Here is a 27,233-nt window from a genome sequence, read left to right as displayed (position 1 = left end):
TGAATCTTGTAACACCATGGGGTATGTCATAATGTCTAAAGGACATCAAATGATATCACTGTAATTTTCATAACTCACTCATTCAAGAAGAATAAACATTATGAAATAAACAATACTGAAGAAATCAGTAATTTTAAAATGATTTAATTGTATATGTTTTAAAGACTAGTCACTAAATTAGGTCACAGTTGCTTTGTTTTCCTTCTTATGGATGCCAAAAATTAGTGACAGACAGGAGGTGTTAGTTCTTCTGAGAATCTTGCGTGTGTGATATGCTTGACATTTCTGAAAGGTCACATGTCATTTGAGACTGAAAATAATAGCACAGTGATGCTGTTATGTGTTAATGGATCAGCAAAGGATAAATGTTACTAGACACCAATCATACAAGAAATGTTGTCAGAGCACAGAGGAGAAATAATATATCTCAATATTTTACGTTTCCATAAGATTCATATATGTATATGTGTGTGTGTGTGTGTGTGTGTGTGTGTGTACACACATACACACACACACACACACACCCACACACACATATATATATATATATATACATACCAAATATATCAGTATATCCTACATTTCTTTTTGTAACACTTTTTCTCTTAAAATAAATGAAACATCAGTTGCATTTGTGACATCAAACAGGTGTCACACTCATTAGGTTCACAAAGAGACATCTGCGAAACAGGAAACCAAAGTGTTTCCCTTCCTAAACGTCTCGGCTCTGTTATAAAAAGCTCCTGCAGTAGCACATGGCAACCAGAAACTGATGGTAAACCTTATGACATGCTGGAAACACACTGTTTAACTGAGCAACACAATGAAAACTTTAATGAATCACTAGGAGGAAAATTCACACCCTATTGTCAATCAGTTTTGTGAGATCCCTTAACATCAGTCTATATAAGCATGCATCCAAAAATTACTGCAACAGTTGTAGATCTATTGCATTTTAATGATATAGCTTATAGGCGTGTGAATGTCCTCTTTGGAATGAGGGGGCTATCACGGCTTATGAAATCCCATTTTTTGAATAGTGCAATTACTAAAATACATAAAACACCACATGCATCATTTACATTCTTATCATGACTGTTTTTAATTTTGTTTGTAACATTACCATTGAAATCTCTTTAGACAGATTTCAAAAATATAGAAATATTGAACTGCTGGATAAATGTAACCTTTAATGCCCCACTTACAACAACTATTATTATTATTATTATTATTATTATTAAAATTACAACTATAAATTATTATTATTATTATTATTATTATTATTATCAGTAGAAAGCTGATAATGGCAGTATCAAACATTACACTGCAGTCTGCTTGGCCTGATGCCCTCCAAGCAGAGATGGTTCTTTTGCGCCCCCTACTGGTAAAAAATGGCTGCTTTTATTGGTGTCGACACGTACTATTTGTAAACATCATTTTATGGTTGTTTCCTCTTTATCAAATATACGTTTAACAATTACTATTCTACTGGATTTTTAAAATAGAGTTGAAATAGAGTTGAAAAAAAAATCAAAAATCATTTGAGATGGTTAAAAAATGCATTATAGCATTATAGTATTGGGTATATTGTGTATGTCAGTGTAGTATATTAGGCCAATCAAATCTCTTACATTTGCATTTAGGATACATTTTGCTCATTTGGCTGACACTTTTATGCAAAGTGACTTACAGCTGAGACAGGATACAACTGAACAGTTGAGGGTTAATGGTCTAGCTGAATAGGACACTGTATGGCCAAAAGTTTGCAAACATCTGACCATAACATTCATACAGCACCTCATTCCAGATTTAGTCCCACTTTGCTGTTATCCTCCATTCCTCCGGGAAGGCTTTCCACTACATTTAGGAGCGTGGCTGTGGGGATTTGCCCATTGAGCCACAAGAGCATTAGTGAGGTCAGGTACTGATGTTGGGTGAGGAGGTCTGGGGGGCAGTCACAGTTCCAGTTCATCCCAGAGGTGTTCAGTGGGGTTGAGGTCAGGGCTCTGTACAGGCCACTCGAGTTCTACCACTCCAACCTTGGCAAAACATGTCTTCATGTGATAATGACAGTGTGCACAAGGGCATTGTCATGCTGGAACAGGTTTGTGCCTCTTAGGTCCAGTGAAGGGAAATTGTAATATTATAGCCTATAAAGACGTTCTATACAATTGTGTGCTTCCAAATTCGTGGCACCAGTTTGGGGAAGAACCACATATGGGTGTGATGGTCAGGTGTCCAAAAACTTTTGGCCATATAGTGTAGTATAGTTGGCAGTGCATATAGTTGGCAGTGCTGGGATTTGATCTCATAACCTTCTGATCAGTAGCCCACACTCACCCACCGAGACAGTACGTCCGCCTCTTGCGCATGCGCAAAACACAGTACACCCTTATGTGGAAATGGCATAAGCATACTATTTAGTAAGATAGTGTGCGGCTTTGCTAGGGCTGTCCTTCTTCCGCACTACATTTCCCGCAAGCCTTTGCCGCACCACAAGAATGGACGACAAGTCATGTGGATGAACATACAGCCGTGCATCCGCCGAAGTGAAAAGGTCGGAGAAAGATGCGGGAGGAGGAGGATGACACCGCCGCCAATCCGGCCAGGAGCTCGCGCGTTTTCGCCGCCAAGTCTGTAGACGTGGCCGAGTACGATGGCGCGAAGGAGCACGCGCCCAAACTGTGCGGCTACCTGAACAAACTGGTAGGCAAAGGGCCTCTGAAGGGATTCAGAACGCGCTGGTTTGTCTACGACCCGAGGAAGTGTTACTTGTATTACTTCAAGACTCCTCAGGACGCTCTTCCTCTTGGCCACATCGAAATCGCCGACGCCTGTTTCACCTACGAAGTGGAGGGAGAAGAGGGTCAGTTCGAGATCCGCACCGCGGGCAAAGAGTTCCTCCTCAAGGTACACTTCCCAATAACTCGGTGCCAAAGCTGTGTGTGCTCGCCTGCTCAGAGTTTGCACTGGTTTTTAAATGAGCTGCATTTCTAAATTAGGCGTTGCCAAGCTCGAAGTTAGCATATTTTGCACACATATGCATTAACAGTCAGTAAATGGTTGATCATGCCAAGTGCTAGTGGCTTTGTCGCTGTCTTACTTCAGGTACAACTCCCACCCTGTAAACATAAACACACGTACACGCACGCGTACACGTACACGTACAGGTCAGGTCAGTTCAGTGCACTTCCCATGATTTCTGGGAGAAACCCTACGAGTGTGCAATTTAGTTTACATTTTATCTGCAAAAAAAATAATAATAAATAAATAAAAATAACATTCCAGTGAAATGGCAGTGTGTCCAGCAACAAGACAACAGTCCTAACAAACACATAAACAAACAAAAATGAAGATTGATTCAGAAAAATCCGGTTTGTTCTGACCGGTGACTAGCTGCCAAAACCCCGGCCGAGCTGCTTGAGCTGGGAGAACCTTTTTTTTTTTTTTTTTTTTTTAAACTAGCTGATAAATGCTGGTACAAAGAAAACCTTTTTTGAATTATCACTACTAATGCTACATTGTTTAAGAAAATAGCACACAAGTTAGTGAAGTAATAAGGAAGCTGGAAAATAACTTGCCACCTGGGAAAGATGGTCTACCACCTGTTCAGCCTAAACCTGGATCGTTCAGGTTTGAAAATAAGTTTTGCCATCAAGCTCTCTGTCTCCACACCTAATTCAGAGAAGGCATTCATAACAGATTTTTTCCAAAACAATGGACAAAAAGATGGGCCTACAAGTTCTTAAAGAATATCATAGTTCAAAAGAGAGATGCAAACTTTTGAATTTGGATCAAGTAATGTTTTCCTGTGACGATGGAGGAACATCTGTTGAAACTAACACACTAAATGCTTTGTTGTTATAAATTACATTTCCTCGTCATCATTTTGTCCTAAGAGTAATCTTTTGATTGACTCAACTGTATATAATTTGACTTCTTTATTTTGCTCTAATTTTTGGTAATTAGGAAAATATTTTTTACTAATTACCAAATACATTACTAAATACATTTTAGGAGGTTGTTGTGCATGTCTAGACTCCTACGTGTATGGCCACCAGTGCATACACACCTCTAAAAGAGTTAATATCAAATCCTAGCAGACTCAGCACACGCAAAGGAATCTCTTAGTCACCCCATCTGCTGGCCTCTCCTTAAAAGGGTACACAGAAACAGTTTTGATTTACCACACAAATGTTCCAAAAACTGCATTCGAACTTTGAGCAGTTGTGCTGGTTCTGTGGGGATATTTTGCAGCTTTCCCCGATTTAGCTTTTGATTCATCTCGTGAGTACAGCTGAAGTGTCTCAAAGCAGGAAGTCTCAGAGTTTTGCGATGGATGGGGTCCAACTTTGAGAAACAACAGCTTTGCATGGTGGTTAACATTTCAATTTAAACACCACTGAATTCATAGTGGTCTGTGTGGGAGTTTTTCCACAATCTCTCCATGTTTACATGGGTTCCATTCAGGTTCTCCGGTTTCCTCGCACCTCCCAAAAACATGCGTGTAGGTGCACTCTAAATTGCCTCTACGTGTGAATGAGTGTGTAAATGTGTGTGTGCATGGTGCCCTACGATGGACTGGTGTCCCATTCCACGTGGGTCCTCATCTTGCGCCCAGTATTGCCCGGGACAGATACCGGATCCTCCACCGCCCAGCCCTGGATAAAGTCGTTACTGAAGATCAATGATAATGAACATTCATATTAAACCAATGCACAGATGTAGATTTAGATGTAGGTTTAGAAATGGCACACATTTTGTTGGCATTTATAAGATTATTTACAGTAGCAAATATTCCCTCTTCTGTTTAACGTCTTAACTGGTAGAGAGTGCACTGAGTATGATTCTTGCTCGACTATTTAACAGCGATCTTTGTGCTGCAGTGTTTTGTTAAACTCAGTCATGGAGTGTTAGCTAGCTAGTAGAGCTGTAATGAAACATCGTATCATTTGAAACAAGGCTCTTGATTGGATATGTCTGTGTATCAAACATTCAACAGACTGCATAATATAGTAGACTATTCGTAATAAAATACCACTTATAATACAGGAGGTGTAATAAACATTTTAAACTTAAGCCTGCATTCGCTCTTCTGAAAAAGTAGCTTCTTTATTTTGAATCAGGATAGGCTTCAGTGATTTGAAAACAAACAAAAAAGGTTTCTCCTAAGCATGCTGGCATTCTAGTGTATTAGCTCAGGGAAAAAACAGCAATGGCTGAAATCAGCAGCAAACAGGAACTGGAAGATTCCCCCAAATCCTTAAAGTCCGGTTTAATGGAGCACTTTGGCTTCTTGGTAAGCTTAAGACCAGTGAGTGGTGGACTGAAAACTTACACCGGCTCTAATATAGCAAACATGTTCATGCATTTGTGCCAAGATGGTTGGTGGAATTAGACGAAAACACGAAACCACACACACACACACACACAGCTGCATTTAGGCGGCCATTTGTTGCTGATACAGTCTGGGCTAAAGAAATCACCACAGCAGCTGGGAAGATACAAGACTCAATGTGGAGAATGCAGGATTCAAAAATATATCTAGGCCTACAGAGATCAGTGTGGCTAGTTAACAGCGGAATTGGAAATAAAAAGCTCTGTGCAAGATCATATCGAGACATCACCGTTGTGTGTCATATCAAATTTGAATTTTTTGTATTATATCCATACTAGCTAGCACTTTCTCATTTGCATGCTCGCAGTCAGAAGAGATTTTTTGAGATTGTATCTGTATTAATGGAGGTTTAATAAATGAGGTAAAAAAAAAATATACTGTTCTTTTGAATTGTTTTATGTTTTCCAGTACCTAAGTGCCATTCATTATTGTGTAATCAGTCAACTCCTTTCTGTTTTTATACACTCCAATATAAAAGCCACTTGTTTGCTTTCCACACTTCCTCTTAATATTGTGCACTTTTTTGAAATGCAGTGATGAGAGTTTGGATTCCTGTATAATGAATGGCCTACTTTAAACTGAATATGATGGTGTAACTCATGCGCTGTTTTGTTGGGTTAACATAGTAGAGCAGACATTTTACACCTGAACAATGTGTAAACTAGAAGCGAGACTGAAACTATCATGTTCAGGCTCAGTCATGCTCACACCTGACTGTGTTCCTCTAAAGGAGCCACAGCAGAGCACTGTTCCACCCATACATGTATACCAGATAACATCTGTCTAAAAAAGAAATCTTCAGGGCTTCACAGTCCGTCTGTTCAGAAATACTTTTCGTACGAGGAAGTTTACAAACCAAAACAAAACTAGAAGGCTGCCTGTCTGAGGTCCAGTTCTGAAGCCATGTAGAATATACAGAAATGAGTGTATTACTAGGTAGTGCAATGACATCCAGGCAGTGCAATTTTTACTTTTTCAATCATTGTTACAATTAGAAATTTTTAATTAATTGGCTGTTTGTTATATCGTGGTTATTATTGACTTGATTGGATCAAATCACAAGCTTCTCATTCCTATTTCAAGTATTATTTTCTACATTATTATGTATTTAGAGCTAATTATTATGTATTTACTTGTATTTATAGTAAGCATTTAAAAGAGCCACTAGATTTACAGTACTGTTTATGGAGCAGTACACTGAAAGATTTATATGTGTTAAGAAATAAAGGTTTAGAATTTACAATGTGAAACTGCAAGGAGCATAAAAACTGTTTTGGTTTCTATCTGGCTGAATAATTATTGTAATTATATAATAATTCTTGTTATTTGTTATTTTATTTATCTTTAGTAAGCACTTTAGTAGCCACCTGGTCAGGCTTGCTGTGTATCTGGAGCCTATCCTGGGAACACTGGGAACATGGCGAGACACTCATTCACAACTAGGGGCAATTAAGAATAGTCAGTCCACCTACTGGTATGTTTTTGGGAGATGGGAGAAAACCAGAAAACCCAGAGGACATGCATACACACTTCTGGACAGGCAGAAATCAGCACTATCTGCTGCACAACTGTGCCATCTTGATAAATAATTGTGATTTCAATATTGAGTAAAGATAGTTGTGATGATCATTTTAGCTGTTATCGTGCAACCCCAGCTTGAGATTTTGTCGGTTCAGTCCCCGCAAATATCTCTTTATCCGTGCAGGCGCCCAACAAGCAGGTGATGCAATACTGGCTTCAGCAGCTTCAGCAGAAGCGATGGGAGTTCAGTAACACACGAGGATGTGGCAACCGAGACAGCTTGTGCTCCCCCACCCCACTCTTTCCTCACACAGGCCTGGTGGCCAAAGATGCTGGTAAGAGCTTGAGCAGTGTAGGCCGTTTGTATACACGCCACGAATAACCCATACACACATACTCTCTACGACAGCATGTGGAATTGCTCCAGCTTTCCTGGTGTTACTAAACTGTGTTCCTGACTGCCAGGATGTGCTGTTGCAGCATGTGGGAAAGTCTCATGCTGTTGCACAGCTCACTCCTGCTGTACTGGATCTCGTCAGCATGAGAAGTGACTCAACCAAATGCATCTGTCCTTAAATCAAGTGGCTTAATACTTAATACACTAGATCGCTCTCTCTCTCTCTTTCTCTCTCCATACGCATACATTCATTCACTCTCTCTCAAAGTGGTTATCTTGAATGAGATAAAAGAGGTTCTGATGATTACACAGCAGAGTTAATCTCTGTATGAACATATGATGAAATAGTGACGTAAATACATTCACACATTTTCGTTCTTTTTACATAGTTACCTTTGGCCACTGTTATCTGTCAAATTGCCAGTCTAGACTTTAGCAAGAACCTTTTGTTTAAAATTAACCTTTTGTGTTGCCTGTGTTTTTTTCCCCCCCATACTGTATCATATTTCTTGTAGAGGTTTGAGGTAGTGCAGCCTCTGCTTATCACTGTTTACTCAGTCATACACTTCAGTGCAAAACAATGTTGATTTAGCAATAGTGACCAGCTCTCATTTGCCACAAGGAGTGTTAGTGAAGCTAATGAGACTGGTCATGTAGTCAGTGAATTGCAGTGAAAGTGAAGCCTTTTTTCAGGAACACTAACTGTCTGCATTGTGGTCCAGATGCAATGCCCCCTGAGCTGCCTAATGAAACTATGGAGAGTGTGCGCAGTGATTTCACAGAGGAGGCAGACGCTAATGGCTTGGTTGGACTCCAGACTGCAAGGAACCCAACAACACATAATTTTTCCCTTCGAAACTGGGGCACTGAGCTAAGGTGAGAACCTGTGGGATGCATTCACTGAGAAATCATAAGTGGAGTAGCCTTTGTATTTGTTCTCTGAATGTAGTTGTAATTAAATGATACTTATGAATTTTACACAAGTCATTTCTGGGTACATTGGTTTGTATGGATTTGTCAAACAGCAAGGATAGCAGTAAACAATTTGAAAAAAAAACAGCATTTCTGCATTGTGAGCATTATTATGATAAAAAACGGAAGGATTAAAAATAACATGTAAATTAATGCATGTCCTGCCTCTGCAGTGTTCCGTTTAAAAATGCAAGCTTAGCAGATATCATGATATTAGGTTGTACTGGTTGTACTACACATGCACATATCAGTAGGGTGTAACCAGAAGGGTGTAGTCTTTTGTGTTTGTTTTTTAATAGACACATCCCAAAATGTTAAAAATGTCCCTCTCCATTATTATACAGACTTTTCATCATCATAAGCGTAGGTATTTGCATGACCCTTACGTTACAGATTGCAACAGTAAATTCTTTAATAAAAATGTACACAGCCAATAGACTGTTGTGTTTTTCCAGTAATGTATTTGCTTACCTAAATGGTATTGTCACAGTTTGTTAAAAGTTTTGCACAAATGCAAAAGTTTGTCAAGTTTTGTGATTAGTGTGAGACAGAATTTTTTTTTTTAGTAAAATGGCTTTGCAGAAATGAAATTATAAACATGGTGGCTCACATGGATTCTGCATTCAGCTCTGGTTATCTATCTTATTTAATAATATACAATTGTAAACCATCATGTAAATATAGAGGGCTGATTAAGACTCTCACATCTGATGTTACTATAGTCTGTATTATAGTTGAAAAGCAGAAAAGTAATTTAGGTTTGTTTATATAAACCATAACTAGCAATGGCTGTGTCCTCATTAGAGGCTGCTAAGACCTGAAATATTAGATGACTGACATATTAGTCAGCTAGCAATTATACCCTGAATTTTTCATACCATCCCACTCCTATCTGTGTACATGGTTAAATATATATAACTCACAGAATGAGAAAGATTAGAATTATTTGTAGACAGATGCAGATTTGGAAGATGCATGTGTAAGTACTGACTTTTCTTTCTGGCTCCGAGAGAGGCTACAGCATATTACATTTGCGAGACTGCGTAACCCATTAACCAATTTATTTTTAGTCTTAATAGAGCATTATCTTCCCTCTAAACATATGTTCTGTCTGGCAAACATGATTATGTTTCTCTCTTGTTACAATCTCACATATATTGGTCTATATAAATAATGTATCAGTTTTAAATCCTCTCTGAATAATACTGAATAATAGTGAAACTTTGTAGTTATCATCACTTAAGAATCCTCTTCTCTGGTGCACACATTCATCTTGACCTTGGTGAACACAAAGCCAAGCTTCTTGAAGAACCTGCCCTGACTATTCATTCTGCCTTTCTTTGTGCAGAAAAAGAGTTACGTCACCTCTCTCCAAAGCAATTTAGAAGTTTTGTCTGTATTTAGGAGAAGAGTGCCTATGTAGACAGCATTTTTGACAATTTTTGAACAAGGTAAAGCTCACGTTTGGAAGTCAGAATAAAAATACAATGTAGAACAGCATCAAGGTGTTCTGTGAAAGAAATCCTATAATTTTATTCACAGCACATGGCACAGCACATGGCAGAGAGAGCCGTTACTCAGACTGAGGCATGTGCTTACAAATGTAAGCTAATATTTAAAAACTACATTAGCACGATAAAGTAAACTGTGATGAAAAGTTAGGCAGTTATGATGTTATGGAAGTGTAAAATTGGCATATACCATGCATACCCTGTTGGGAAACAACCTTCATGGATAGTGATGAGTTCATGGCCACTTCCTTCTTGAAAACTCACTTAATCCATAGAAAGGGAGTCTGCAATGGCAATTATATTATAAGAAATTATATTATAAGGAAATATAATATTTATGTTCTGTGCGTTAATGTGAAACATATCACTTTATGTACTCGTACACTTTATAGAAAACTAATTCTAAATCATTCATAATAATGGCTAAATCATTTTTAGGATGAAACACACTTTGTATGTAATGTTTGGGTACACAGGGTGGGTACACAATTGTTTCCACTGATCTAAAAATGTTATAGAAAAATTTGCAGCTTGTTACTGTGTAACAGACTAGATGGTATTATAAAGGTAATGTCGATGCTCACAATTTTCTCACAGAAGCATATTATGATGTTACTTATCACAGTATTGATGTGTTTTTAGCAGAATATAGATATGTTATATATTGTTCTTGTCCATCTAAAATGACTTTGTTATAGTTGGAAAATGTAAACTTCTTAACGTAACATCATAGAATTACAAATTTATTCCAGCTATTTGATTGCCTATATCAGTCTGGCATGCGCATTTAAAAAAAAAAAAAAAAAAAAAAAAAAAAAAACATTGTTTTTTTTGTGCTCATTTTCTCAGCCAGTATATTTTTTGTGCGGACATCACCCTGAGCTGCTTATGCATTAACCTCTCTCTCTGTCTCTCTCTCTCTCTGTGTCTCTGTCTCTCTCACTCTCTTTTCTTCCATCAGGAACAGTATGTCTCACTTGCGGCCCAGCCGAGGGGGAGAGAACAGACGCAGTGTGTTTTATACAGTCAGCAATGAGGAGTGGGAGATGGTGGATCCCCCTACTAAGGACACTCCAGAACAGAAACCTCCAGCTGAGAGTCAGCGCCGTGAGAGCCCTTCACACCTCCACAGACGTGAGAGACTGCTTAGGGTTGCTTCTGACTAACTAGAGCAATATTTATAGAATCTATTTCCTCTTTTCTTTTTTCATCACCTCTAGCAATGCAGTCATAGTGATGCTTGTATGTTTTGGTATTTGTTTTTCTTTTTGAATGAATGTAAAAAGCACTTTTGAAGCAAACTTTTAAAGTTTTTTTGCTTGGCCCAGACTCCATCGGTTCAGCGTTCACGTTTGATTTCCGAGGTTCATCACGCATTAAGCGTCCGTTCCAGATGAGCTTTGCTAAATCGGGCCGCAGTGCAGAGACATCACCAGTGGAGTGTAACGGCAGTAAGGCTGCGGAGCTGCAGCTACGTCTGCAGAGCCAACAGGAGGAGTTGAGCCGCATGCAGGAGGAGCAGAACCACCTACAAGAGGAGCTCAGCAGTCAGAAGGTACAGGAGGGAGATAGCTGAATGGGGAAGCATAGAGATTTAGAAACTCTACACTGCAGAGTCATGCAATACAAATACAGGACTGACTGTAATAAACTTCCCTTTGAGACATGATCCCCTGCTCTAAAATGGCTTAAATGGGCAGGTTGCTTCCATCACAGTGGTATTATGTTCCTTTTCCCTGAGCCTCTGTTATATAGGCAGTTGAAATAAGGATGTTAGTGTAATACTGATAGAAAGAGACTATACTAAACCACAAAGCTAGCTAACCTTGCCATAAACTTTCCGTGATCGATTATATAAGGATCGCAATGAAAAGGAGATCAACTAACTTAAAAACAACTCAGTTCAAGACAGTTTATTTGCATACCTTAAGTGTAGGTGGAATAACACTTAGTTATTTGATCAAAGTGTAATTTTTTTACTAGTTATTTAAATCCAGACCTACACTATATGGCCAAAAGTTTGTGGACAGCTGACCATTACACTCATATGTGCTTTTTGAACACACCATTTCAGCTTTAGTTCCCCTTTGCTGTTATAATAACGTCCACTTTTCTGGGAAGGCTTTCCACTAGATCTTGGAGCGTGGCTGTGGGGATTTGTGCTCATTCAGCCACAAGAGCATTAGTGAGGTCAGGCACTGATGTCGAGTGAGGAGGCCCGGGGGTGCAGTCAGTGTTCCAGTTCATCCCAGAGGTGTTCAGTGGGGTTGAGGTCGGGGCTCTCTGCAGGACACATGAGTTCTTCCACTCCAAGCTTTGCACAATGTGTATTTATGGACCTCTCTTTGTGCACAGACGCATTGTCATGCTGGAACAGGTTTGGGGTCCCTTAGTTCCAGTGAAAGGAAATCTTAAAGCTACAGCATACAGTGACATCCTAGACAATTGTGTGTTTCTAACTTTGGGGCAACAGTTTGGAGAAGGCCCACACATGGGCATGCTGTTCAGGTGTCCACATACTTTTGGCCATATGGTGCTGTTTTAATAGTCAAATTAAAATAGTTAGTAGAGGTTTTAGAGTGATCTAGCCATGCTGTCTTATGTGGACATGTACCTTTTCATTTATGGCATTTGGCAGACACCCTTATCCAGAGCTTCCTACAATTATCTTATTTATACAGCTGAGCAGTTGAGGGTTAAGGGCCTTGCTCAAAGGCCCAGCAGTGGCAGCTTGGTGATGCTGGGATTTGAACTGTCAACCTTCCGATCCGAAGTCCAGCCACTGACTTGTTGTGAACTCAACCATATAAAATGTGGGTTCACTGGTGGTTACAAAAAAAAAAAAACACACTAGATCTACTATTGTAGTTTCCTCTGGCTCCCTGTAAATGTTCCCCCTACTGAGTAATGTATGATGTACCCATGCTGAGATGAACTCTGAACTATAAGTCTGTTAGTTAAACTATCTTCTGAGTGCTGCTGCCAGTTCCCTATTTGTTTTACTACTGAACCCAGATGGGGAATTCCTGTGTGTGCGTGTGTGTGCGTGTGTGTGTGTGTGTGCGCGTGCATGCGCGTGCATGCGTGTGTGTGTGTGTGAGAGAGAGAGAGAGAGTCACCATGAGTGAATCATCATGATCACTTTATTTATAGTCTTAACTCTATTGTTAAAATAAAGCATGAGCATCTGATTATTTAGCATATGCACTCCATTTCCTCTGTATGTTAGTGATCACTTGCAGTACATTCTCTAGCACCTGCTAGAGAGATGAAGATATGAAGAGTACACTGAATCTCTTAAATTAATCTCTGAAAAAATAAGCTCACACATTTAACCTCAACTTCAGACAGTTTAATCAGATCCCAGGTTTGATTCTGGGCGTGATTTACTGTCTGTGTGGCGTTTGGCATGTTCTCTCCCTGTTGGTTAATTTAAATTGCACATAGGTGTCAATGAGTGTGTGCATGGTGCCCCTCGATGGACTGGGGTCCCATCCCAGGTGAATTCTCCTGCATTGCACCCCGTTTTGCCAGTATTGTCTCCAGATCCAACCCCAGCCTGAACAAAATAAAGTGGGTGCTGAAGATGAAAGAATGAATTGATTTGATTTGTTCAGAGTGAAATTGCTAATGTTGGTTCATTTCCTATTTAGTTGTTTTGGATTCACTTACATACCAGAAGGGGGCCAGTGTTACACAGTAAATAAGTAAATGAATAATTATTATTTATTTAAATGTATCCAGTACTTATTTTATGTTATTTGGCCAAGTATTTTATTTCTATAGTAGTTCATCTCCATCAAAAAAAAATCCTTCTTGCAACCCATAATGCATAGCATGTTTGGTTCACTTCCTGTTTGGTGGAATCAGGGTTGAACTGTGTTCGGACTGCAGGTGAACCACACTAGGATTAGCTTGAAAGAGGAATTAAACCACTTTTCACTAGCGGTCTCAAGCTGGTAATTTTGGTCCACACTAGTGTGTGATTACTTTGTTCAGACTCACCGTCGATATTTAGTCAATACAAACAGACTAATTACTGCATATACATACATACATTGACACACTGAACTTCTTTAAAAATAAATTATAGTTCAGATTCTAGTTCTAGTTCATGTAATATTCCTGTCATTGGTGATAATTCCTAGTTTGATAGTGTTTGATCCAGACATATTGTTTTGCAAATGAATGTGATCGATATGTCTGTTTTATACTGAGAAATTATATAACAATATAAAATAGACTTAAGAGATGGTTAAATTCATTTTCTTTTTATTTAAACTACATTTAATGCACCAAGGATTAAATAAAAAATTTGATTAATCATGTGTTAAAGGCTTTTATTGCCATCTTTGTGTGTCATTATATTTGCTGCTTTATGTATTCCTTCATAAAACATTCAGTCTACATCCACCTCCTTTCTTTCAACTTCTGCGAGCCCCCCGTCCAGTTTGTCAGTTGGGGTATATGGCTGAGCTGATTGTGATCATGAGACAATGCATGACCATTGACCCTTCTAGTTTAAGCATATTTCTTTCTTAGTCAGCACAGATTGTACACAGAGACCACTAGAAGACAATGGTAACTGAAATGATCAGCACATCCGCAACTAAATAAGATGTATTCCCATGACCTTTGACTCCAGAAGACCTTGATCAATAAGCACTCTGTGTTGTTTCTGTCAGCTCATTCAGTGTGAGTTCAATGTGTAATGGCACTCTCAAAGCCTATAGCCAGAGCAAATAGCCTGATAAAGCGATTTCTCTTCTTCCACTAGGAGCTAGTGCGTCTCCTCCAGCAGACTCTGAGGACTGCTCAGTGTGAGCGCTGGCCAGGGGAGATAGACATGGCTGGGGCATTGACTGAGCGAGATGGCCAGATCCAGGCCCTGTGTGGTCACATGGAGAGACTGGCGCTGGAGAAAGAGAGCCTGCAGCAGGAGCTGAAGAGCCTGAAGATCAAAGTGGGAGAGATTAATGATCAGTTAGGCATGCTGATGGAGACCATCCAGGCCAAAGATGAGGTCATCATGAAGCTGTCACAGCAGAGCCAGGAAGGGAGTACTGAGGCAGTAGAGTGCAGCTCTCCTTCAGCACGAGAAAAGCAAGAGCTCCACCACCTGAGGGTAAGCAGACCTGCTAATATTATTAAGATTAGACTACAGTACAACCAACATTGTCTAAATGCTACAAAATCTACTATGGTACTATACAACCAGCACATAAATAAGGCATAAGTATGTGGTGGCATATATTCAGTATATTCAGTATATATTGGAGGTTTTGGAGTAACTGAGTTCATTATACAATAATTTCTAGGTTATAGGAACAGAAATATGAACATGACAAAATCCCCATCCACAGGGCACATGGGCTTATCATATGATGTGTCCTTCATAGTCATCAAATCTAAACTCATTTGAACACCAGTGGGAGATTCTGACTCTCCCTCACCATCATCAAAACACCAGTTGAGGGAATATCTTTTGGAAAAATGATGTTCATCCATCCAGTAAAGTTTCAGAGATTAGTAGAATCTGTGCCACTGTGCATTTAAGCTGATCTGATAACTCTCAGTGGCCTAGCACCTTACTAAGACACTTGATGTTTGTTTTTCCTTTAATTTGTTACCCATCACCCATCTAATGTAAGGTCTATATGAAGGCATTTTAATAAAACATTTAATAATTTACAGCAATGCTGCGTAGCTTGGTCAAGGCAGTTAAACTTTTCCAATTTGTCATAAAGACTATGAGATATTGTGATCCAGAAAGGTTCATCCAGATTTTGCGGTGTTATTTTAATTTTGACTAGTTTCACTAGAAGCAGTGACCAGTCTATAGAATGATCATGTCATAAATATTCTTGGTTGTTCTGGTGTTTCAGGACAGCCTTCAGGGCTACAAATCCCAGAATAATTTCCTGAACAAAGAAATCCTTGAGTTGACAGTGTTACGAAGGAATGCTGAAACTAGAGAAAAGATCCTTGAGGCAAAGGTAAGTGAGTGTGCATGTGTATTGTTATTGTTTTTACCAGTACGGGAAGTTAGAGGGGAAAAACCTTGACCCCCTTTGCATATTTTAGACTCCAGTTTGCATTTTTGTTGATTCAGTATCATATCACTTCCCATTTTTGGAGTGGAAGCTTCTGTATAGTTTAGTTGTTGATAACTAGTCATTTTTGTCTTACTGCCAACATCTTTGCCCTCTTTAATCTACACATTCTCTCGTTCTCGATGCAGTACAGTGCTCTGGAGGCCAAGCTGTGCCAGGTGGAGAGTAAGTACCTGGTGCTCCTGCAGGAGGTAAAGACTCCGGTGTGCTCCTCATCCGAGCAGGGCCCAAGCGGAGATGTCATATCTAGACTGCTGGAGGATGCTCTGCAGGTGGAGAGCTCTGACCAGCAGGAGCACATGATTCTCAAGCCCCATCCTGTCAGGTAGAACACCTCCAGATTTAGCTGTTCAACCATCAGCTTCTCTGATGCAGAGATTTAAGCTCTTCATATCTGTTCACTATTCAGTTTCTATTCACTATTCACAATGAAACACATACCATTACAGCAAAATTCAAGTCTTTTTGCTTGGGTGTTCAACTTCTGTCCAAAGTAGCATTAAAATAGCAGTAATATACTTACTGTAGTAGCAGTAACATCCATATATTTATAATTTGTGTGTGTATATATATAGTTATTTTATTGTCACATTGTCAAACGATAATGTGACAGTATTAGAGGAACAAGATCATTTCCAGGCACCACAAAAATAAACTGCTTTTTCTATCCTTATTGTATGTTCTGCCCAGCGTTTAACCCCGAGGTGTAAATTATGCCTCTCATCTCACAGCCTTGAAGTCACACCGTCTGCAAATTTGTTGTTCACTCCATATGTACATTTTTTAGTTAGAGTCAAAACTACAAATCACTTCCATAAGCAGAATAATATAAAACAGGGTTACATATATTGCCTTAAAATTGACTGAAATAAAATGTGAATTAATCTAACACAAAAAAGCACATGCTTACTTCCAAATTTAAGAGGCTGTGTGGTGGTGAAATTAAAGGAGGAAACCACACCATCCTGAATAATCACCTGCACAGCAGTCACTCACTAGCTTATTCAGAGAACTGAAATTATTGTAACAGAAACTAAAATAATATTTTTTTAGCATATTTTTCTTAGTTTCTCTCTAAAACGAAACTGAATTTCAGACAAAACTGGAAAATCAAAACTGCATTTAAAAAAACAAAATTAGAAACCACCCTGCCTAAACAACTGCATAGTTTAATTCACTTTAATGAAATAAAATGTGCTTATGATGTAATTCCTCTCTCCTTCTCAGTGAGTACGATGTATTTGGCTTCAAAACAGTTCCAGAGGAGGAAGATGAAGAAGAGAAGCTGGTAGCCAGAGTTAGAGCTCTAGAGCTCAGGTCTCTCTCTCTGACTGACCAGGAGGTGTCTGTTGGGGTGAAGTGGGAAAACTACCTGGCTGGTATCATGAACAGGGAGATGGTGCGCTCTCCGGAGCTGAAGGCTTTAATCCGCAGTGGTGTGCCTCACGTGCATCGCTCCAAAGTCTGGAGCTGGTGTGTTAAGTTCCATGTGAAGAAGTTCCGAGAGTGCCAGAAGCCAGACTACTACGAGAGCCTGTTGTGCACAGCGAGGGACAAACCTAACCCAGCTTCTAAACAGATAGAGCTGGACCTGCTTCGCACGCTGCCCAATAACAAGCACTATGCCTCACCTTCAGCTGATGGCATCCAGAAACTCAGAAACGTGCTGCTGGCTTTCTCCTGGAGGAACCCAGACATTGGCTACTGTCAGGGACTCAACAGGTAAACACACTCGCAAACAAGACTGCTGTCTTCCAAAATAGTTGTTAATAATGATTAATTTGATAATAATTATAACATTATGTATATACAGTTGAGGTCAAAAGTTTACATACCCCTTTCAGAATCTGCAAAATGTTTATTATTTTACCAAAATAAGAGGGATCATACAAAATGCATGTTATTGTTTATTTAGTGCTGACCTGAATAAGATATTTCACATAAAAGATGTTTACATATAGTCCACAAGAGAAAATAATAGTTGAATTTATAAAAATGACCCCGTTCACAGATGCTCCAGAAGGAAAAACCATGCATTAAGAGCTGGGGGGTGAAAACGTTTGAACAGAATGGAGATGTGTACGTTTTTCTTATTTTGCCTAAATATCGTATTTTTTGATTTAGTACTGCCCTTCAGAGGCTACAGAAGATAGTTACATGTTTCCCAGAAGACAAAATAAGTTAAATTTACCCTGATCTTCAAATTCAAAAAGTTTTCACCCCCCGGCTCTTAATGCATGGTTTTTCCTTCTGGAGCATCAGTGAGCGTTTGAACCTTCTGTAATAGTTGCGTATGAGTCCCTCAGTTGTCCTCAGTGTGAAAAGATGGATCTCAAAATCATACAGTCATTGTTGGAAAGGGTTCAAATACACAAAAAAATGCTGGAAAACCAAAGAATTTGTGGGACCTGAAGGATTTTTCTGAAGAACAACAGGCAGTTTAACTGTTCAGGACAAACAAGGGACTCTTGAACAGCTAACAGTAAACAAAAAAACACAGCTGTGGATCATTCAGGTAACAACACAGTATTAAGAATCAAGGGGATGTAAACTTTTGAACGGGGTCATTTTTATAAATTCAACTAGTATTTTCTCTTGTGGACTATATGTAAACATCTTTTATTTGAAATACCTAATTCAGGTCAGCACTAAATAAACAATAACATGCATTTTGTATGATCCCTCTTATTTTGGTAAAATAAACATTTTGCAGATTCTGAAAGGGGGATGTAAACTTTTGACCTCAACTGTAGCACCCTTGTTATACTGGTAATGTAGCTCAAAGTACTTCACTATATGTTAAAATAAACAAGGTATCACAAACGGGAAGAGCAATTAAACATAAAAAAGAATATGAATACACAATATGAAATAATGTGTATATTACTGTGAAATAGAAAGGTATCATAATACAAGCAAAAAGAAATTGAAGAATAAGTTATGGTAAGAATTAGAAATAACACATTATCTTCTGCATAACTCTTGCTTATTTTTAAAGCTGATATTTTAGTATTGTTGAACTATTACAATTCGGCATTTATATTTCTACAGTGAGGCAGTAAAGGCTTCCCAAGTGGCTATAATTCTTTTCAACTGTTTCTGCATTATTTTCTTTCTTTCCCCTGCAATTAAATCCTGTCAGGCTAGCAGCCATAGCTCTTCTCTATCTGGAGCAGGAGGAGGCTTTCTGGTGTCTCATCACCATTGTGGAAGTTTTCATGCCACGAGACTATTACACCAAGACACTCCTCGGCTCACAGGTATTATTAAAAGCCTGCGCCCCCGCTGGTAATTTTTTTTTTTCTTTCTATTTTCACTTGGGGAAACTCCCAGAGCTACTGCCTGGAGTAGAACAGTTGGAATCGGTTGGACTATGTCCTATAAGCATGTGACTTTTAGATGACTGTGATTCATTAGTAAGTTCTGTATGTGTTCTGTGCAAGTCCCATTATAATGGATGCCTTTGCACTTTATTATGTTCTGTAGTGTCACAGCAGTACTTCCTGTTTAAACATAAGTACGTGAGATGTTTAGTATGGATGTAACCTGCTTAGGTGAATGAGCACATGGTCATGGGGCACAATGAGCTCACAGCTTTTCTCAATCCTGGTATGGAGTTCTAGATGGCTTGATTTTTCTTACTTAGACATGGTGTGTTAGAATCCAGGCAATTTGGAGTACATGCCTTGAAAGGGAAACAGTGACTCTTCACTGTGTATCATAACTAAGGCCAGGAGATGTGTTGATATGCAGTATAATGTCACCGCTATATACAGGGTATAAAGGCTGATTTAAGAAATTCAGGATTTAATTTAAAATTTGAAACATGATTCACAGTGATACTAAATATTTTCTTTTTTGTTTTAGTCATGGTATTAGTTTGCATTCTGAAGTAATGTGTCTGTACAATGCTGTTTTCTGAGGGAAATTTCTCACCGGTTGATTTTGCCAGGAACAAAACATTTGCTGCAGTGCGACTTAAGCAATATTGCACTATTCAGCACTGTTATACTGAATATCAGCAGGTCTATGACAGCTGTTGATTCCACTTACAAAAATAGTTTCATTATTGTGTAATAGATCAATGGTGCACATCCTGTATCATCACACCTTAACCAGATTGATGTGTATAGGAAAATGCCTCAGCAGTCATGTAATACCTCTTGTCCTAATTCACATTACTTGAGCAGAACAAAATAGCCAGTTCACTAGCTTCAAAAGTGAGGAGAGATGTAAAAGCCTGCTAAATAATGAAATTGCAATAATAATGCAGTAGTTAGCAGTAAACCATTAAAGACAGGAAATTGCAGATGGGTCTCATAAAGCACTTCTCATTCTACTTTAGTAGATCATTCTTCTTTTATGGTCAGTTACTTTGTTCTGTCTTGTAGCACTCTGTGCTATGCCATGTGCCTTCTTCCATTTTATAAAGCATTTGATTTGGGGGTCTTTAATCCATTACTATAGGTTTTGTATATAGTATTTCAAATCAAATCAGTTAACCCATCAATCTCCCAGGATCTGTTATTGGGAGGGAGATTTAGCATTCCTGTATTTTCTGAATAATGTTTTATTCACCAAAAATTCATCCTTATTCCATGACCTCATTGTTCAATCTGATACAACACTAATTAATGAATGCTTATTTGAACACTATAGTATAGCTAATATGTTAGATTTATGGTGGGATGTGTGTCAAGCAGTTTATTTTTTTGTGGTTTGCAGGTGGACCAGCGTGTGTTTAAGGACCTGATGAGTGAGAAGCTGCCGAGACTTCATGCTCATTTTGAGCAGTATAAAGTGGACTTCTCACTCATCACCTTCAACTGGTTCCTGGTGGTGTTTGTAGACAGTGTGGTCAGTGACATCCTCTTCAAGATATGGGACGCTTTTCTCTACGAAGGACCCAAGGTAAGAATGACTATCTGAACATGCACTTTTTGATGTGGAGCACGTCTAAGTTTATCACTGACAAGGCAATGATATGTGCAGCATGTTGTGTATGACGTTAAAATTCTGCTAGGATAGTATATATTGACTAGTATACATTAGTTACAGTGTGTTACCTCACGATTGCCTTTTTTTCAAACTACCACTTAAATATATTTAGATCCATCATTGCTGACCAGGACTACGTGAAACAGTTTTGGATAAGTAGTGCTGTAAAATGTTGTTAGATTTTTGTTTTGTTTTGTTTTTTGCCTTTTTTTTCTACATCCACTCTTTGTGCTTGTGCAACATGTGAAATACAAAAATATAAGATTTTGTAATAAATTTTTCTTTAATATATTTTAAATGGTCAGTTAATACAGTGATACCATGAAACCATGTGATACTTTTAGACTAGGTTAAAATATGTTAACATATTATGTTACATGTTATTTAAACCAGAGAAGCTTCCTTTTCAAGCAAAATCTACAAGCCTTTTTTAAAATAGATTTCCTTACTAAATATTTTAATATTAATATTTAAAATTTTAATGATTTACAGAAAGAAAAAAACTTCTCATGATATTGAACAGTATGGTTATCACTGAGTGAAATTTTCTTGCTGTGACCCCTAATGTACATATTGGTGTGGGTGTGTGTGGGTGGGTGGGTGTGTGTGGGTGTGTGTGTGTGCGTGCAAGCATAAGCATGTGTCTGTTCCTGTGTACTATAAAGTTGCCAATCAAGATTTTTAGATAAGAAAATCTTTTGTTTGAAACGTGTTGACAGAAAACTAGTCAGTGGACTATGCTTAAAAAGCACATGGATTAAAATGGCAAAATGTCAAACAACTGAAGTTTACTTAAGAATACCTGATACGTGAGGTTGTTTAATAACTGCAGTAAACACATTACATTTCCCCTGGAAGATTGTTTTGAGTGGCAATAAATGTACCAGCATACAGGCTTAAATCACCTGATGATACTTTCGTGTTTTTATGTCTTGACCTATTTGTCAAGGCCACATGGCTGTTTCATTGCAAACGATCTCAGCTCCTAACAGCTCCGAAACTATAAAAAATACAAGCTGTGTCCAAAATTTCATATTTTGTTAAATTGCATGCAAAAATAAAATTCTGCAAATTCACTTTGCAGTAAGTAATGAATAATTAGTATTGTTTGTTTCTTTCTTTCTTTATTGTTTTGTTTGTTTAAACTAGCTTACGTAGTTATTATTGCCATTTCACAGTTTTTTGCAGGAACATATATTAGGAGTGTGCAGTTTAAGTGTTTGAGGCACCAGTATTTGAATGCTAAAATCACCATTCAGGTGTTCATTCTGTCCTGTGTCCACATAATGTCAGCAAAAAAGTGTGAAAAAGAAAAGTGTATGAAAAATAAAAATCTCTTGCTATTGTGGTGTGCATCAGGACTTAAAAAAAGCCTTGAGTTTGGGTGTTTTTTATTCTTGTGCAGGTGAGAGTGAACAAAAGGAAGAATTCATTTCCAATAACATTTAGTACAACTCCTTTAGAAGTTGTAAACTACAGTTGGTACCATTCGGTTTTGCAGATTAGACCTATTTTATACCAGATGCAACACAAGGCATGCTTCACCCACTCTGCAGTGTTTTTCATTTTATACCAGCCACTTCTCTTGCATGGAGCATTCATGTATTCTTCATTCACACATTCACTTCATTCACATCAGTTTTAATGGATGGCAGATGTGTACTGCCATGGTAAGGCTATAGGCTTAAATATTGATATTCATTGACAATGACGTTCAGCTTTCAAGCTTATCCTCTGTTTTTTTTAATAGTTCTGTTCATTATTTCTCTATTTTACATCTAACACATCTAACACATAAACACATCACTGACAGAAGAGAAGTATAACTGCAGTGGGAAAATGATTCTGGATTACAGCACATTTAAGATATTTTTAATACCTAGAAGTTCAAATAATCAAATATTATGTCATTAACTCTTACACGTATCTGAGTATTAAAATTAGGCAGAGGGTATATCCTTTCCACTTTAACCATGTCACTTGGTTCATGTTACACATGATCATAGTGTTGATAAAACCAGTACACTGCCGACTGCTGTTTCCAAATAAAGCATAAACAGTCACTGAAAGCAAAACAGGTACAACTAGAACAGCCTTATAAGTAAGCCTGCAGGAAATGGTTTAAATAGCATGTACACAGATTAGGTTATTGTGCCATTAAGGTTGCAAATATAGAATAGTACAGTGGACCTAACAAGGTGTTCTTCTGAAGCTAATCCGTGATGATAGTTCAGAAGAGGTTAATCTTATTCACAATATGTTTATACAGAAAATCTTTTCGAAACACTTTTTTTGAACTCTTTGACTCCTACGATCTGATATCACCCAGAACCGAATGGGTTCCCTTTTGACTCTGAGAGTTTTTTTTCCTCATGTTGTCTCAGGGAGTTCCTTGCAACTGTCACTTCTGGCATGCTCTTTAGGAATCTAAATGTGGATTTCTGTGAAACTGCTTTGTGACAATGCCTATTGTTGAAACCACTATAAAATAAAATTGAGTTGAACTGTTTTGATGCCACTGCAAGGGCTATTCAATCAAAAATTTAACTCCCACATGTGTGAGACATGAGGTATTTTCTCAAGTTTTGTGCTACCAGGTCAGTGATCAGATCATTTTCAATTCCTGTTCTTTTTTGGGGATTTGTGCCTTCTGTGTTGTCTACATTAAGTGAAATTCATCACAGTGTGGTTCAGGTGTTGGATTTCATGACAATACCACTGTGTTTTTTCAGATGCAGTGGCATGTTTTGGGTTATGAATGCTTCCTTTTTCTCTCCTCACTTTCCTCTTTTCATCTCCCTGGTACAGTATAATCTCAGCCTTATGTCCACGAGACTTTGTCACAGACCTCTCCAGGACTTCTGTGTACTTCGTGGTAATCTGTATCAAGAAGAGGGTTCATGTTGCTTTGTGATTGAACATGGGGAGACCCTGGATGTGTCAATAATATAGCAGCTAACACACAAAATAATAGATGTCCGTCAAGAGTTTGTTGAGGATGTTTGTTTCCAAAAATGTTTCATTCTTATCAGGGTGCGTATGTGGAGGATTCTAAAGAAGAAATGAGAAAGCCACATCTAACTTTCTTTCTTTACTTTGATAGATCATTTTTCGCTTCGCCCTCGCTCTCTTCAAGTGCAAAGAGGAAGAGTTTTTGAAGTTGCAGGACCCCATGGCCATCTTTAAGTATCTTCGATACTTCACACGGACAATTCTAGATGCAAGGTGAAGTGGGGTTTTTTAAATTTATTTTAAGAAAACAACACATTTCAGTCACTCATATTCATAAACCACTGATGTTTAGGTTTAAGAATATTAAAATATCTTTCTCTCTTACAGAAAGCTGATGAACATGGCTTTTGTGGACATGAACCCATTCCCCTTAAGGCAAATCCAAAACCGTCGCACCTTTCATCTGGAAAAGGTTCGACTGGAGCTCACGGAGCTGGAAGCTATTCGCCAGACATTTTTACGTGAGAGAGAGACCTCTCAAGATGGACGCACGCTTATCAGTGATGACGAGGAGGACAACTGAATCCCTGCCAGGCAGAAATGACACATACATCTGTGTGAGACAGTGACATACCTTGTTTTTTTCTGTTGCACCCATCAGTTTGCTTATAGAGATACAGTGTTTGGGGCAAATATTTACAGTAAGTGATCTCTTCACTTGCCTGCATTGTGGTCTACATGAAGCAGCCATTTTAAATTTAACAATATCTTCCCGTCCTTTTCCTTTTCAAGAGTTGTCAGTGATGGTTGATCTTTTGATATTGTTTTCTTACAGATCCCCATAAACAGTCCACACATTGAGAAGTGAGATAGTGTTTACTGAGCAAAAGTTTAACTTCAGAAAAGTTTAACTTTCATATGTCACACTGGACATGCAGTTCAAATACACCAGTGTTATCACGATCAAACTCCCATGTTTCACACTCGGGTATATTGATTTAGCATTGACTGTCACTTGTTTACGTCTTTATATCAAGCTTATATTAGCACTGTGTATTATTTTCTGTTATCCATGTTCTTTCATTCATCTCCAGTAACTTTTATCCTGGTCAGCGTGGCTGTGGTTTCAGATCCTATCCCGGGAACACAGGACATGAGACGGGAATACTGTCTACTGGATAGGCTGTTCATCACAGGCCATCATGCACATACACACACACACACACACTCTTATTCACACCTAGGGGCAGTTTAGAGTAACCAGACGGCATGTTTTTGGGAGATGTAGACTCTGGAGAAAACCCACGGGGAGAACATGCAAACACGTGAACACACGCGTATACACACACACACAGACATTAATCTGTGCTCACGATTGAAATTCTTGCTTGTGAAATTCAGTATTTCAGGTTTTGAGCGTCGTAAATTTTCTTGGTACTTCTATTGCTGTTTTCATTTCCTTATGAAGCACTTAAATCACTTTAAACTATGGACATTCAACTAGTTCAGGGAAGCTGAAGATGCTAAAGGCTGAACCGAGAAGTAGCGAATTCTCTCCTGTGTGTGCATGAAGTATCTGCAGAAGCTCAGTGAAAATTCCTTTGTACAGTCGTATGATGACACTTAGCTGCTGGAAAACAATCCTTAGACAATGCATATCATTTAGTCTGTCAGAGCCGTGCTGCTTATTTTCTGCTTGAGTGACATTCCTTTGTTAGCAATCAGCTGGGTTTGGACCAGTTTGAATCCTCATCTGTCAGGATTCAGCCATATATCCAGTGCTGTTTGTGTTGTGTATTATTCAACTGCCTAGTGCAGCTTTAGTTCAGGACTATTTTTTGATAATTGGCAGTTGTGGCCTTGAATTTTAATGCAGCATTGTGAATAAAAGTTTATAGAACTGAAAACAATTTCCCATATATTGATAAAGTTATGAACATGACCAGCAAGCCTGTATTTTGGTACTGATTGAATGAGGTTTACCACCTTCTTCCACAGGGAGCAGTATTTAGTAATTTTTTTATTATTATTATTATAATAATAATCTTTTATTATGTGCAACATTGATACACATTCCATTCCTCATGCCTGTTTTTAGTGTTTCATTAAATTTAAAAATGAATTTACATGTTTTACAAGGGCCTATGTGATGAGGGACAATTAATGTTAGTTTATTGCCCTTTTCTAATGCTGGCTTTAATTTTGGTATGCTATTATGCCATCTTTTTTTTTTTTTTAAAAAAAAATCTGATTTAATTTTCATTTGTGACATGACATGTATACTTGTATCAGGAGTATTATATCCCTTTTACTTTGATATGTACCAGTGTTTTTCCACAGGTTATCTTACAGGTAGTTTTTTTTTTTCTGCCCAATGTTTTACCTTTAATATCAGGAACTGACCAGTACTTAACCATGTGTCTCAGAAAAAAAAGAAATCAATTGACTCTTTGTTCAAAGCTGTGAATTTTCTCATTGAGAGCTGGTCTCTCAGAGTGCCATTTATGTTTTTGGGATTTTTGTAGGATCTAAAATTTCCATAGTGTACTTAATCAGTGATGAAGTGACTTCTTTATACCATTATTCCCTACATTATAATAATTTCACTTTTCATTAAGGACATTTGCTGTGCACTGCCCATGAAATTTGACCAAAAATGTAACATTCCTAGTTTTATGTATCTTCTATATAAATTACATGTAGGCCTTGTTTTTAAGCAGATATATTTTAGCATTATCAAGCCCAGCCTTTTCCACTGCTTTCATTGAATAAGCTAGCATGTCTCATTGGCATTGTTATGGCTCAGCAATGCATCGCACTGCTATATTTGCATAGATGCATATCTACTACTCCTCTATGTATGAACCTGTTTAGAAACCATGTAATGCATTTAAATGAATCAAGTATTTCATAGTGTAATCGTTTTGGTCTTGTACTGCTCAAGTGGCCTGATCAATAAATTTCATCACCATAAAGTGCATTGGTGTTTCAGAGTGGAGTGTGTGTTATATGTGCAGGCATGTTCACTTTTTTCTGGTCAAGTTTTTGGGTAAGGGAAGAAGACTGTACAGGTCAGTCCCTAAAGGAAATTGAAAATAGGATAACGCTGCAGCAAAACAATACAGAAGGCTTACCTCAACTTCCTTCCTGTTATTTACCCTCACTATTGTCATGTCCTTGCTGCCTGTGTGGAAATTTCATCTCCATGTCCAGCCACAGTGGTCTGTAAATATACTTTTCATTATTATAATAATTCTGAGTTTTTAATTGTCAAGCCAGTGCCTTCTCCTGCAGGTGGCAGTATTTTCTGTTGAGACAAGTTCTTCATTAAAAATGTAGTTTATTGGAAATGTTGACACTGTGTTACTTTT

At 38.2% G+C, this 27,233-nt stretch overlaps 1 protein-coding gene across 2 annotated transcripts; it reads left to right on the top strand.

The window, feature by feature from the left end:
• The first annotated feature begins 2,433 nt into the window (after nucleotides 1-2,433).
• tbc1d2b (TBC1 domain family, member 2B) lies at nucleotides 2,434-26,092 on the top strand. 2 transcript variants are annotated; one of them, XM_026919337.3, is made up of 13 exons: nucleotides 2,435-2,910; nucleotides 7,104-7,254; nucleotides 8,039-8,192; nucleotides 10,761-10,933; nucleotides 11,128-11,354; nucleotides 14,577-14,924; nucleotides 15,685-15,795; nucleotides 16,041-16,237; nucleotides 17,140-17,634; nucleotides 19,055-19,172; nucleotides 20,638-20,823; nucleotides 24,014-24,135; nucleotides 24,250-26,092. In XM_026919337.3, exons 1-13 carry the CDS (start codon nucleotides 2,569-2,571, stop codon nucleotides 24,443-24,445), a joined length of 2,820 nt encoding a protein of 939 aa, XP_026775138.3. In that variant the 5' UTR covers nucleotides 2,435-2,568; the 3' UTR covers nucleotides 24,446-26,092. The 2 variants fall into 2 exon arrangements, with proteins under 2 accessions (XP_053092950.1, XP_026775138.3); XM_053236975.1 differs by lacking the exons at nucleotides 24,014-24,135; nucleotides 24,250-26,092 and adding an exon at nucleotides 21,023-24,004 and having other exon boundaries at nucleotides 2,434-2,910.
• Nucleotides 26,093-27,233: the final 1,141 nt, after the last annotated feature.

Source organism: Pangasianodon hypophthalmus, chromosome 9 (genome assembly GCF_027358585.1).
Source record: "Pangasianodon hypophthalmus isolate fPanHyp1 chromosome 9, fPanHyp1.pri, whole genome shotgun sequence".
NCBI lineage: Eukaryota > Metazoa > Chordata > Actinopteri > Siluriformes > Pangasiidae > Pangasianodon > Pangasianodon hypophthalmus.
This window is presented reverse-complemented; position numbering and strand designations above follow the sequence as displayed.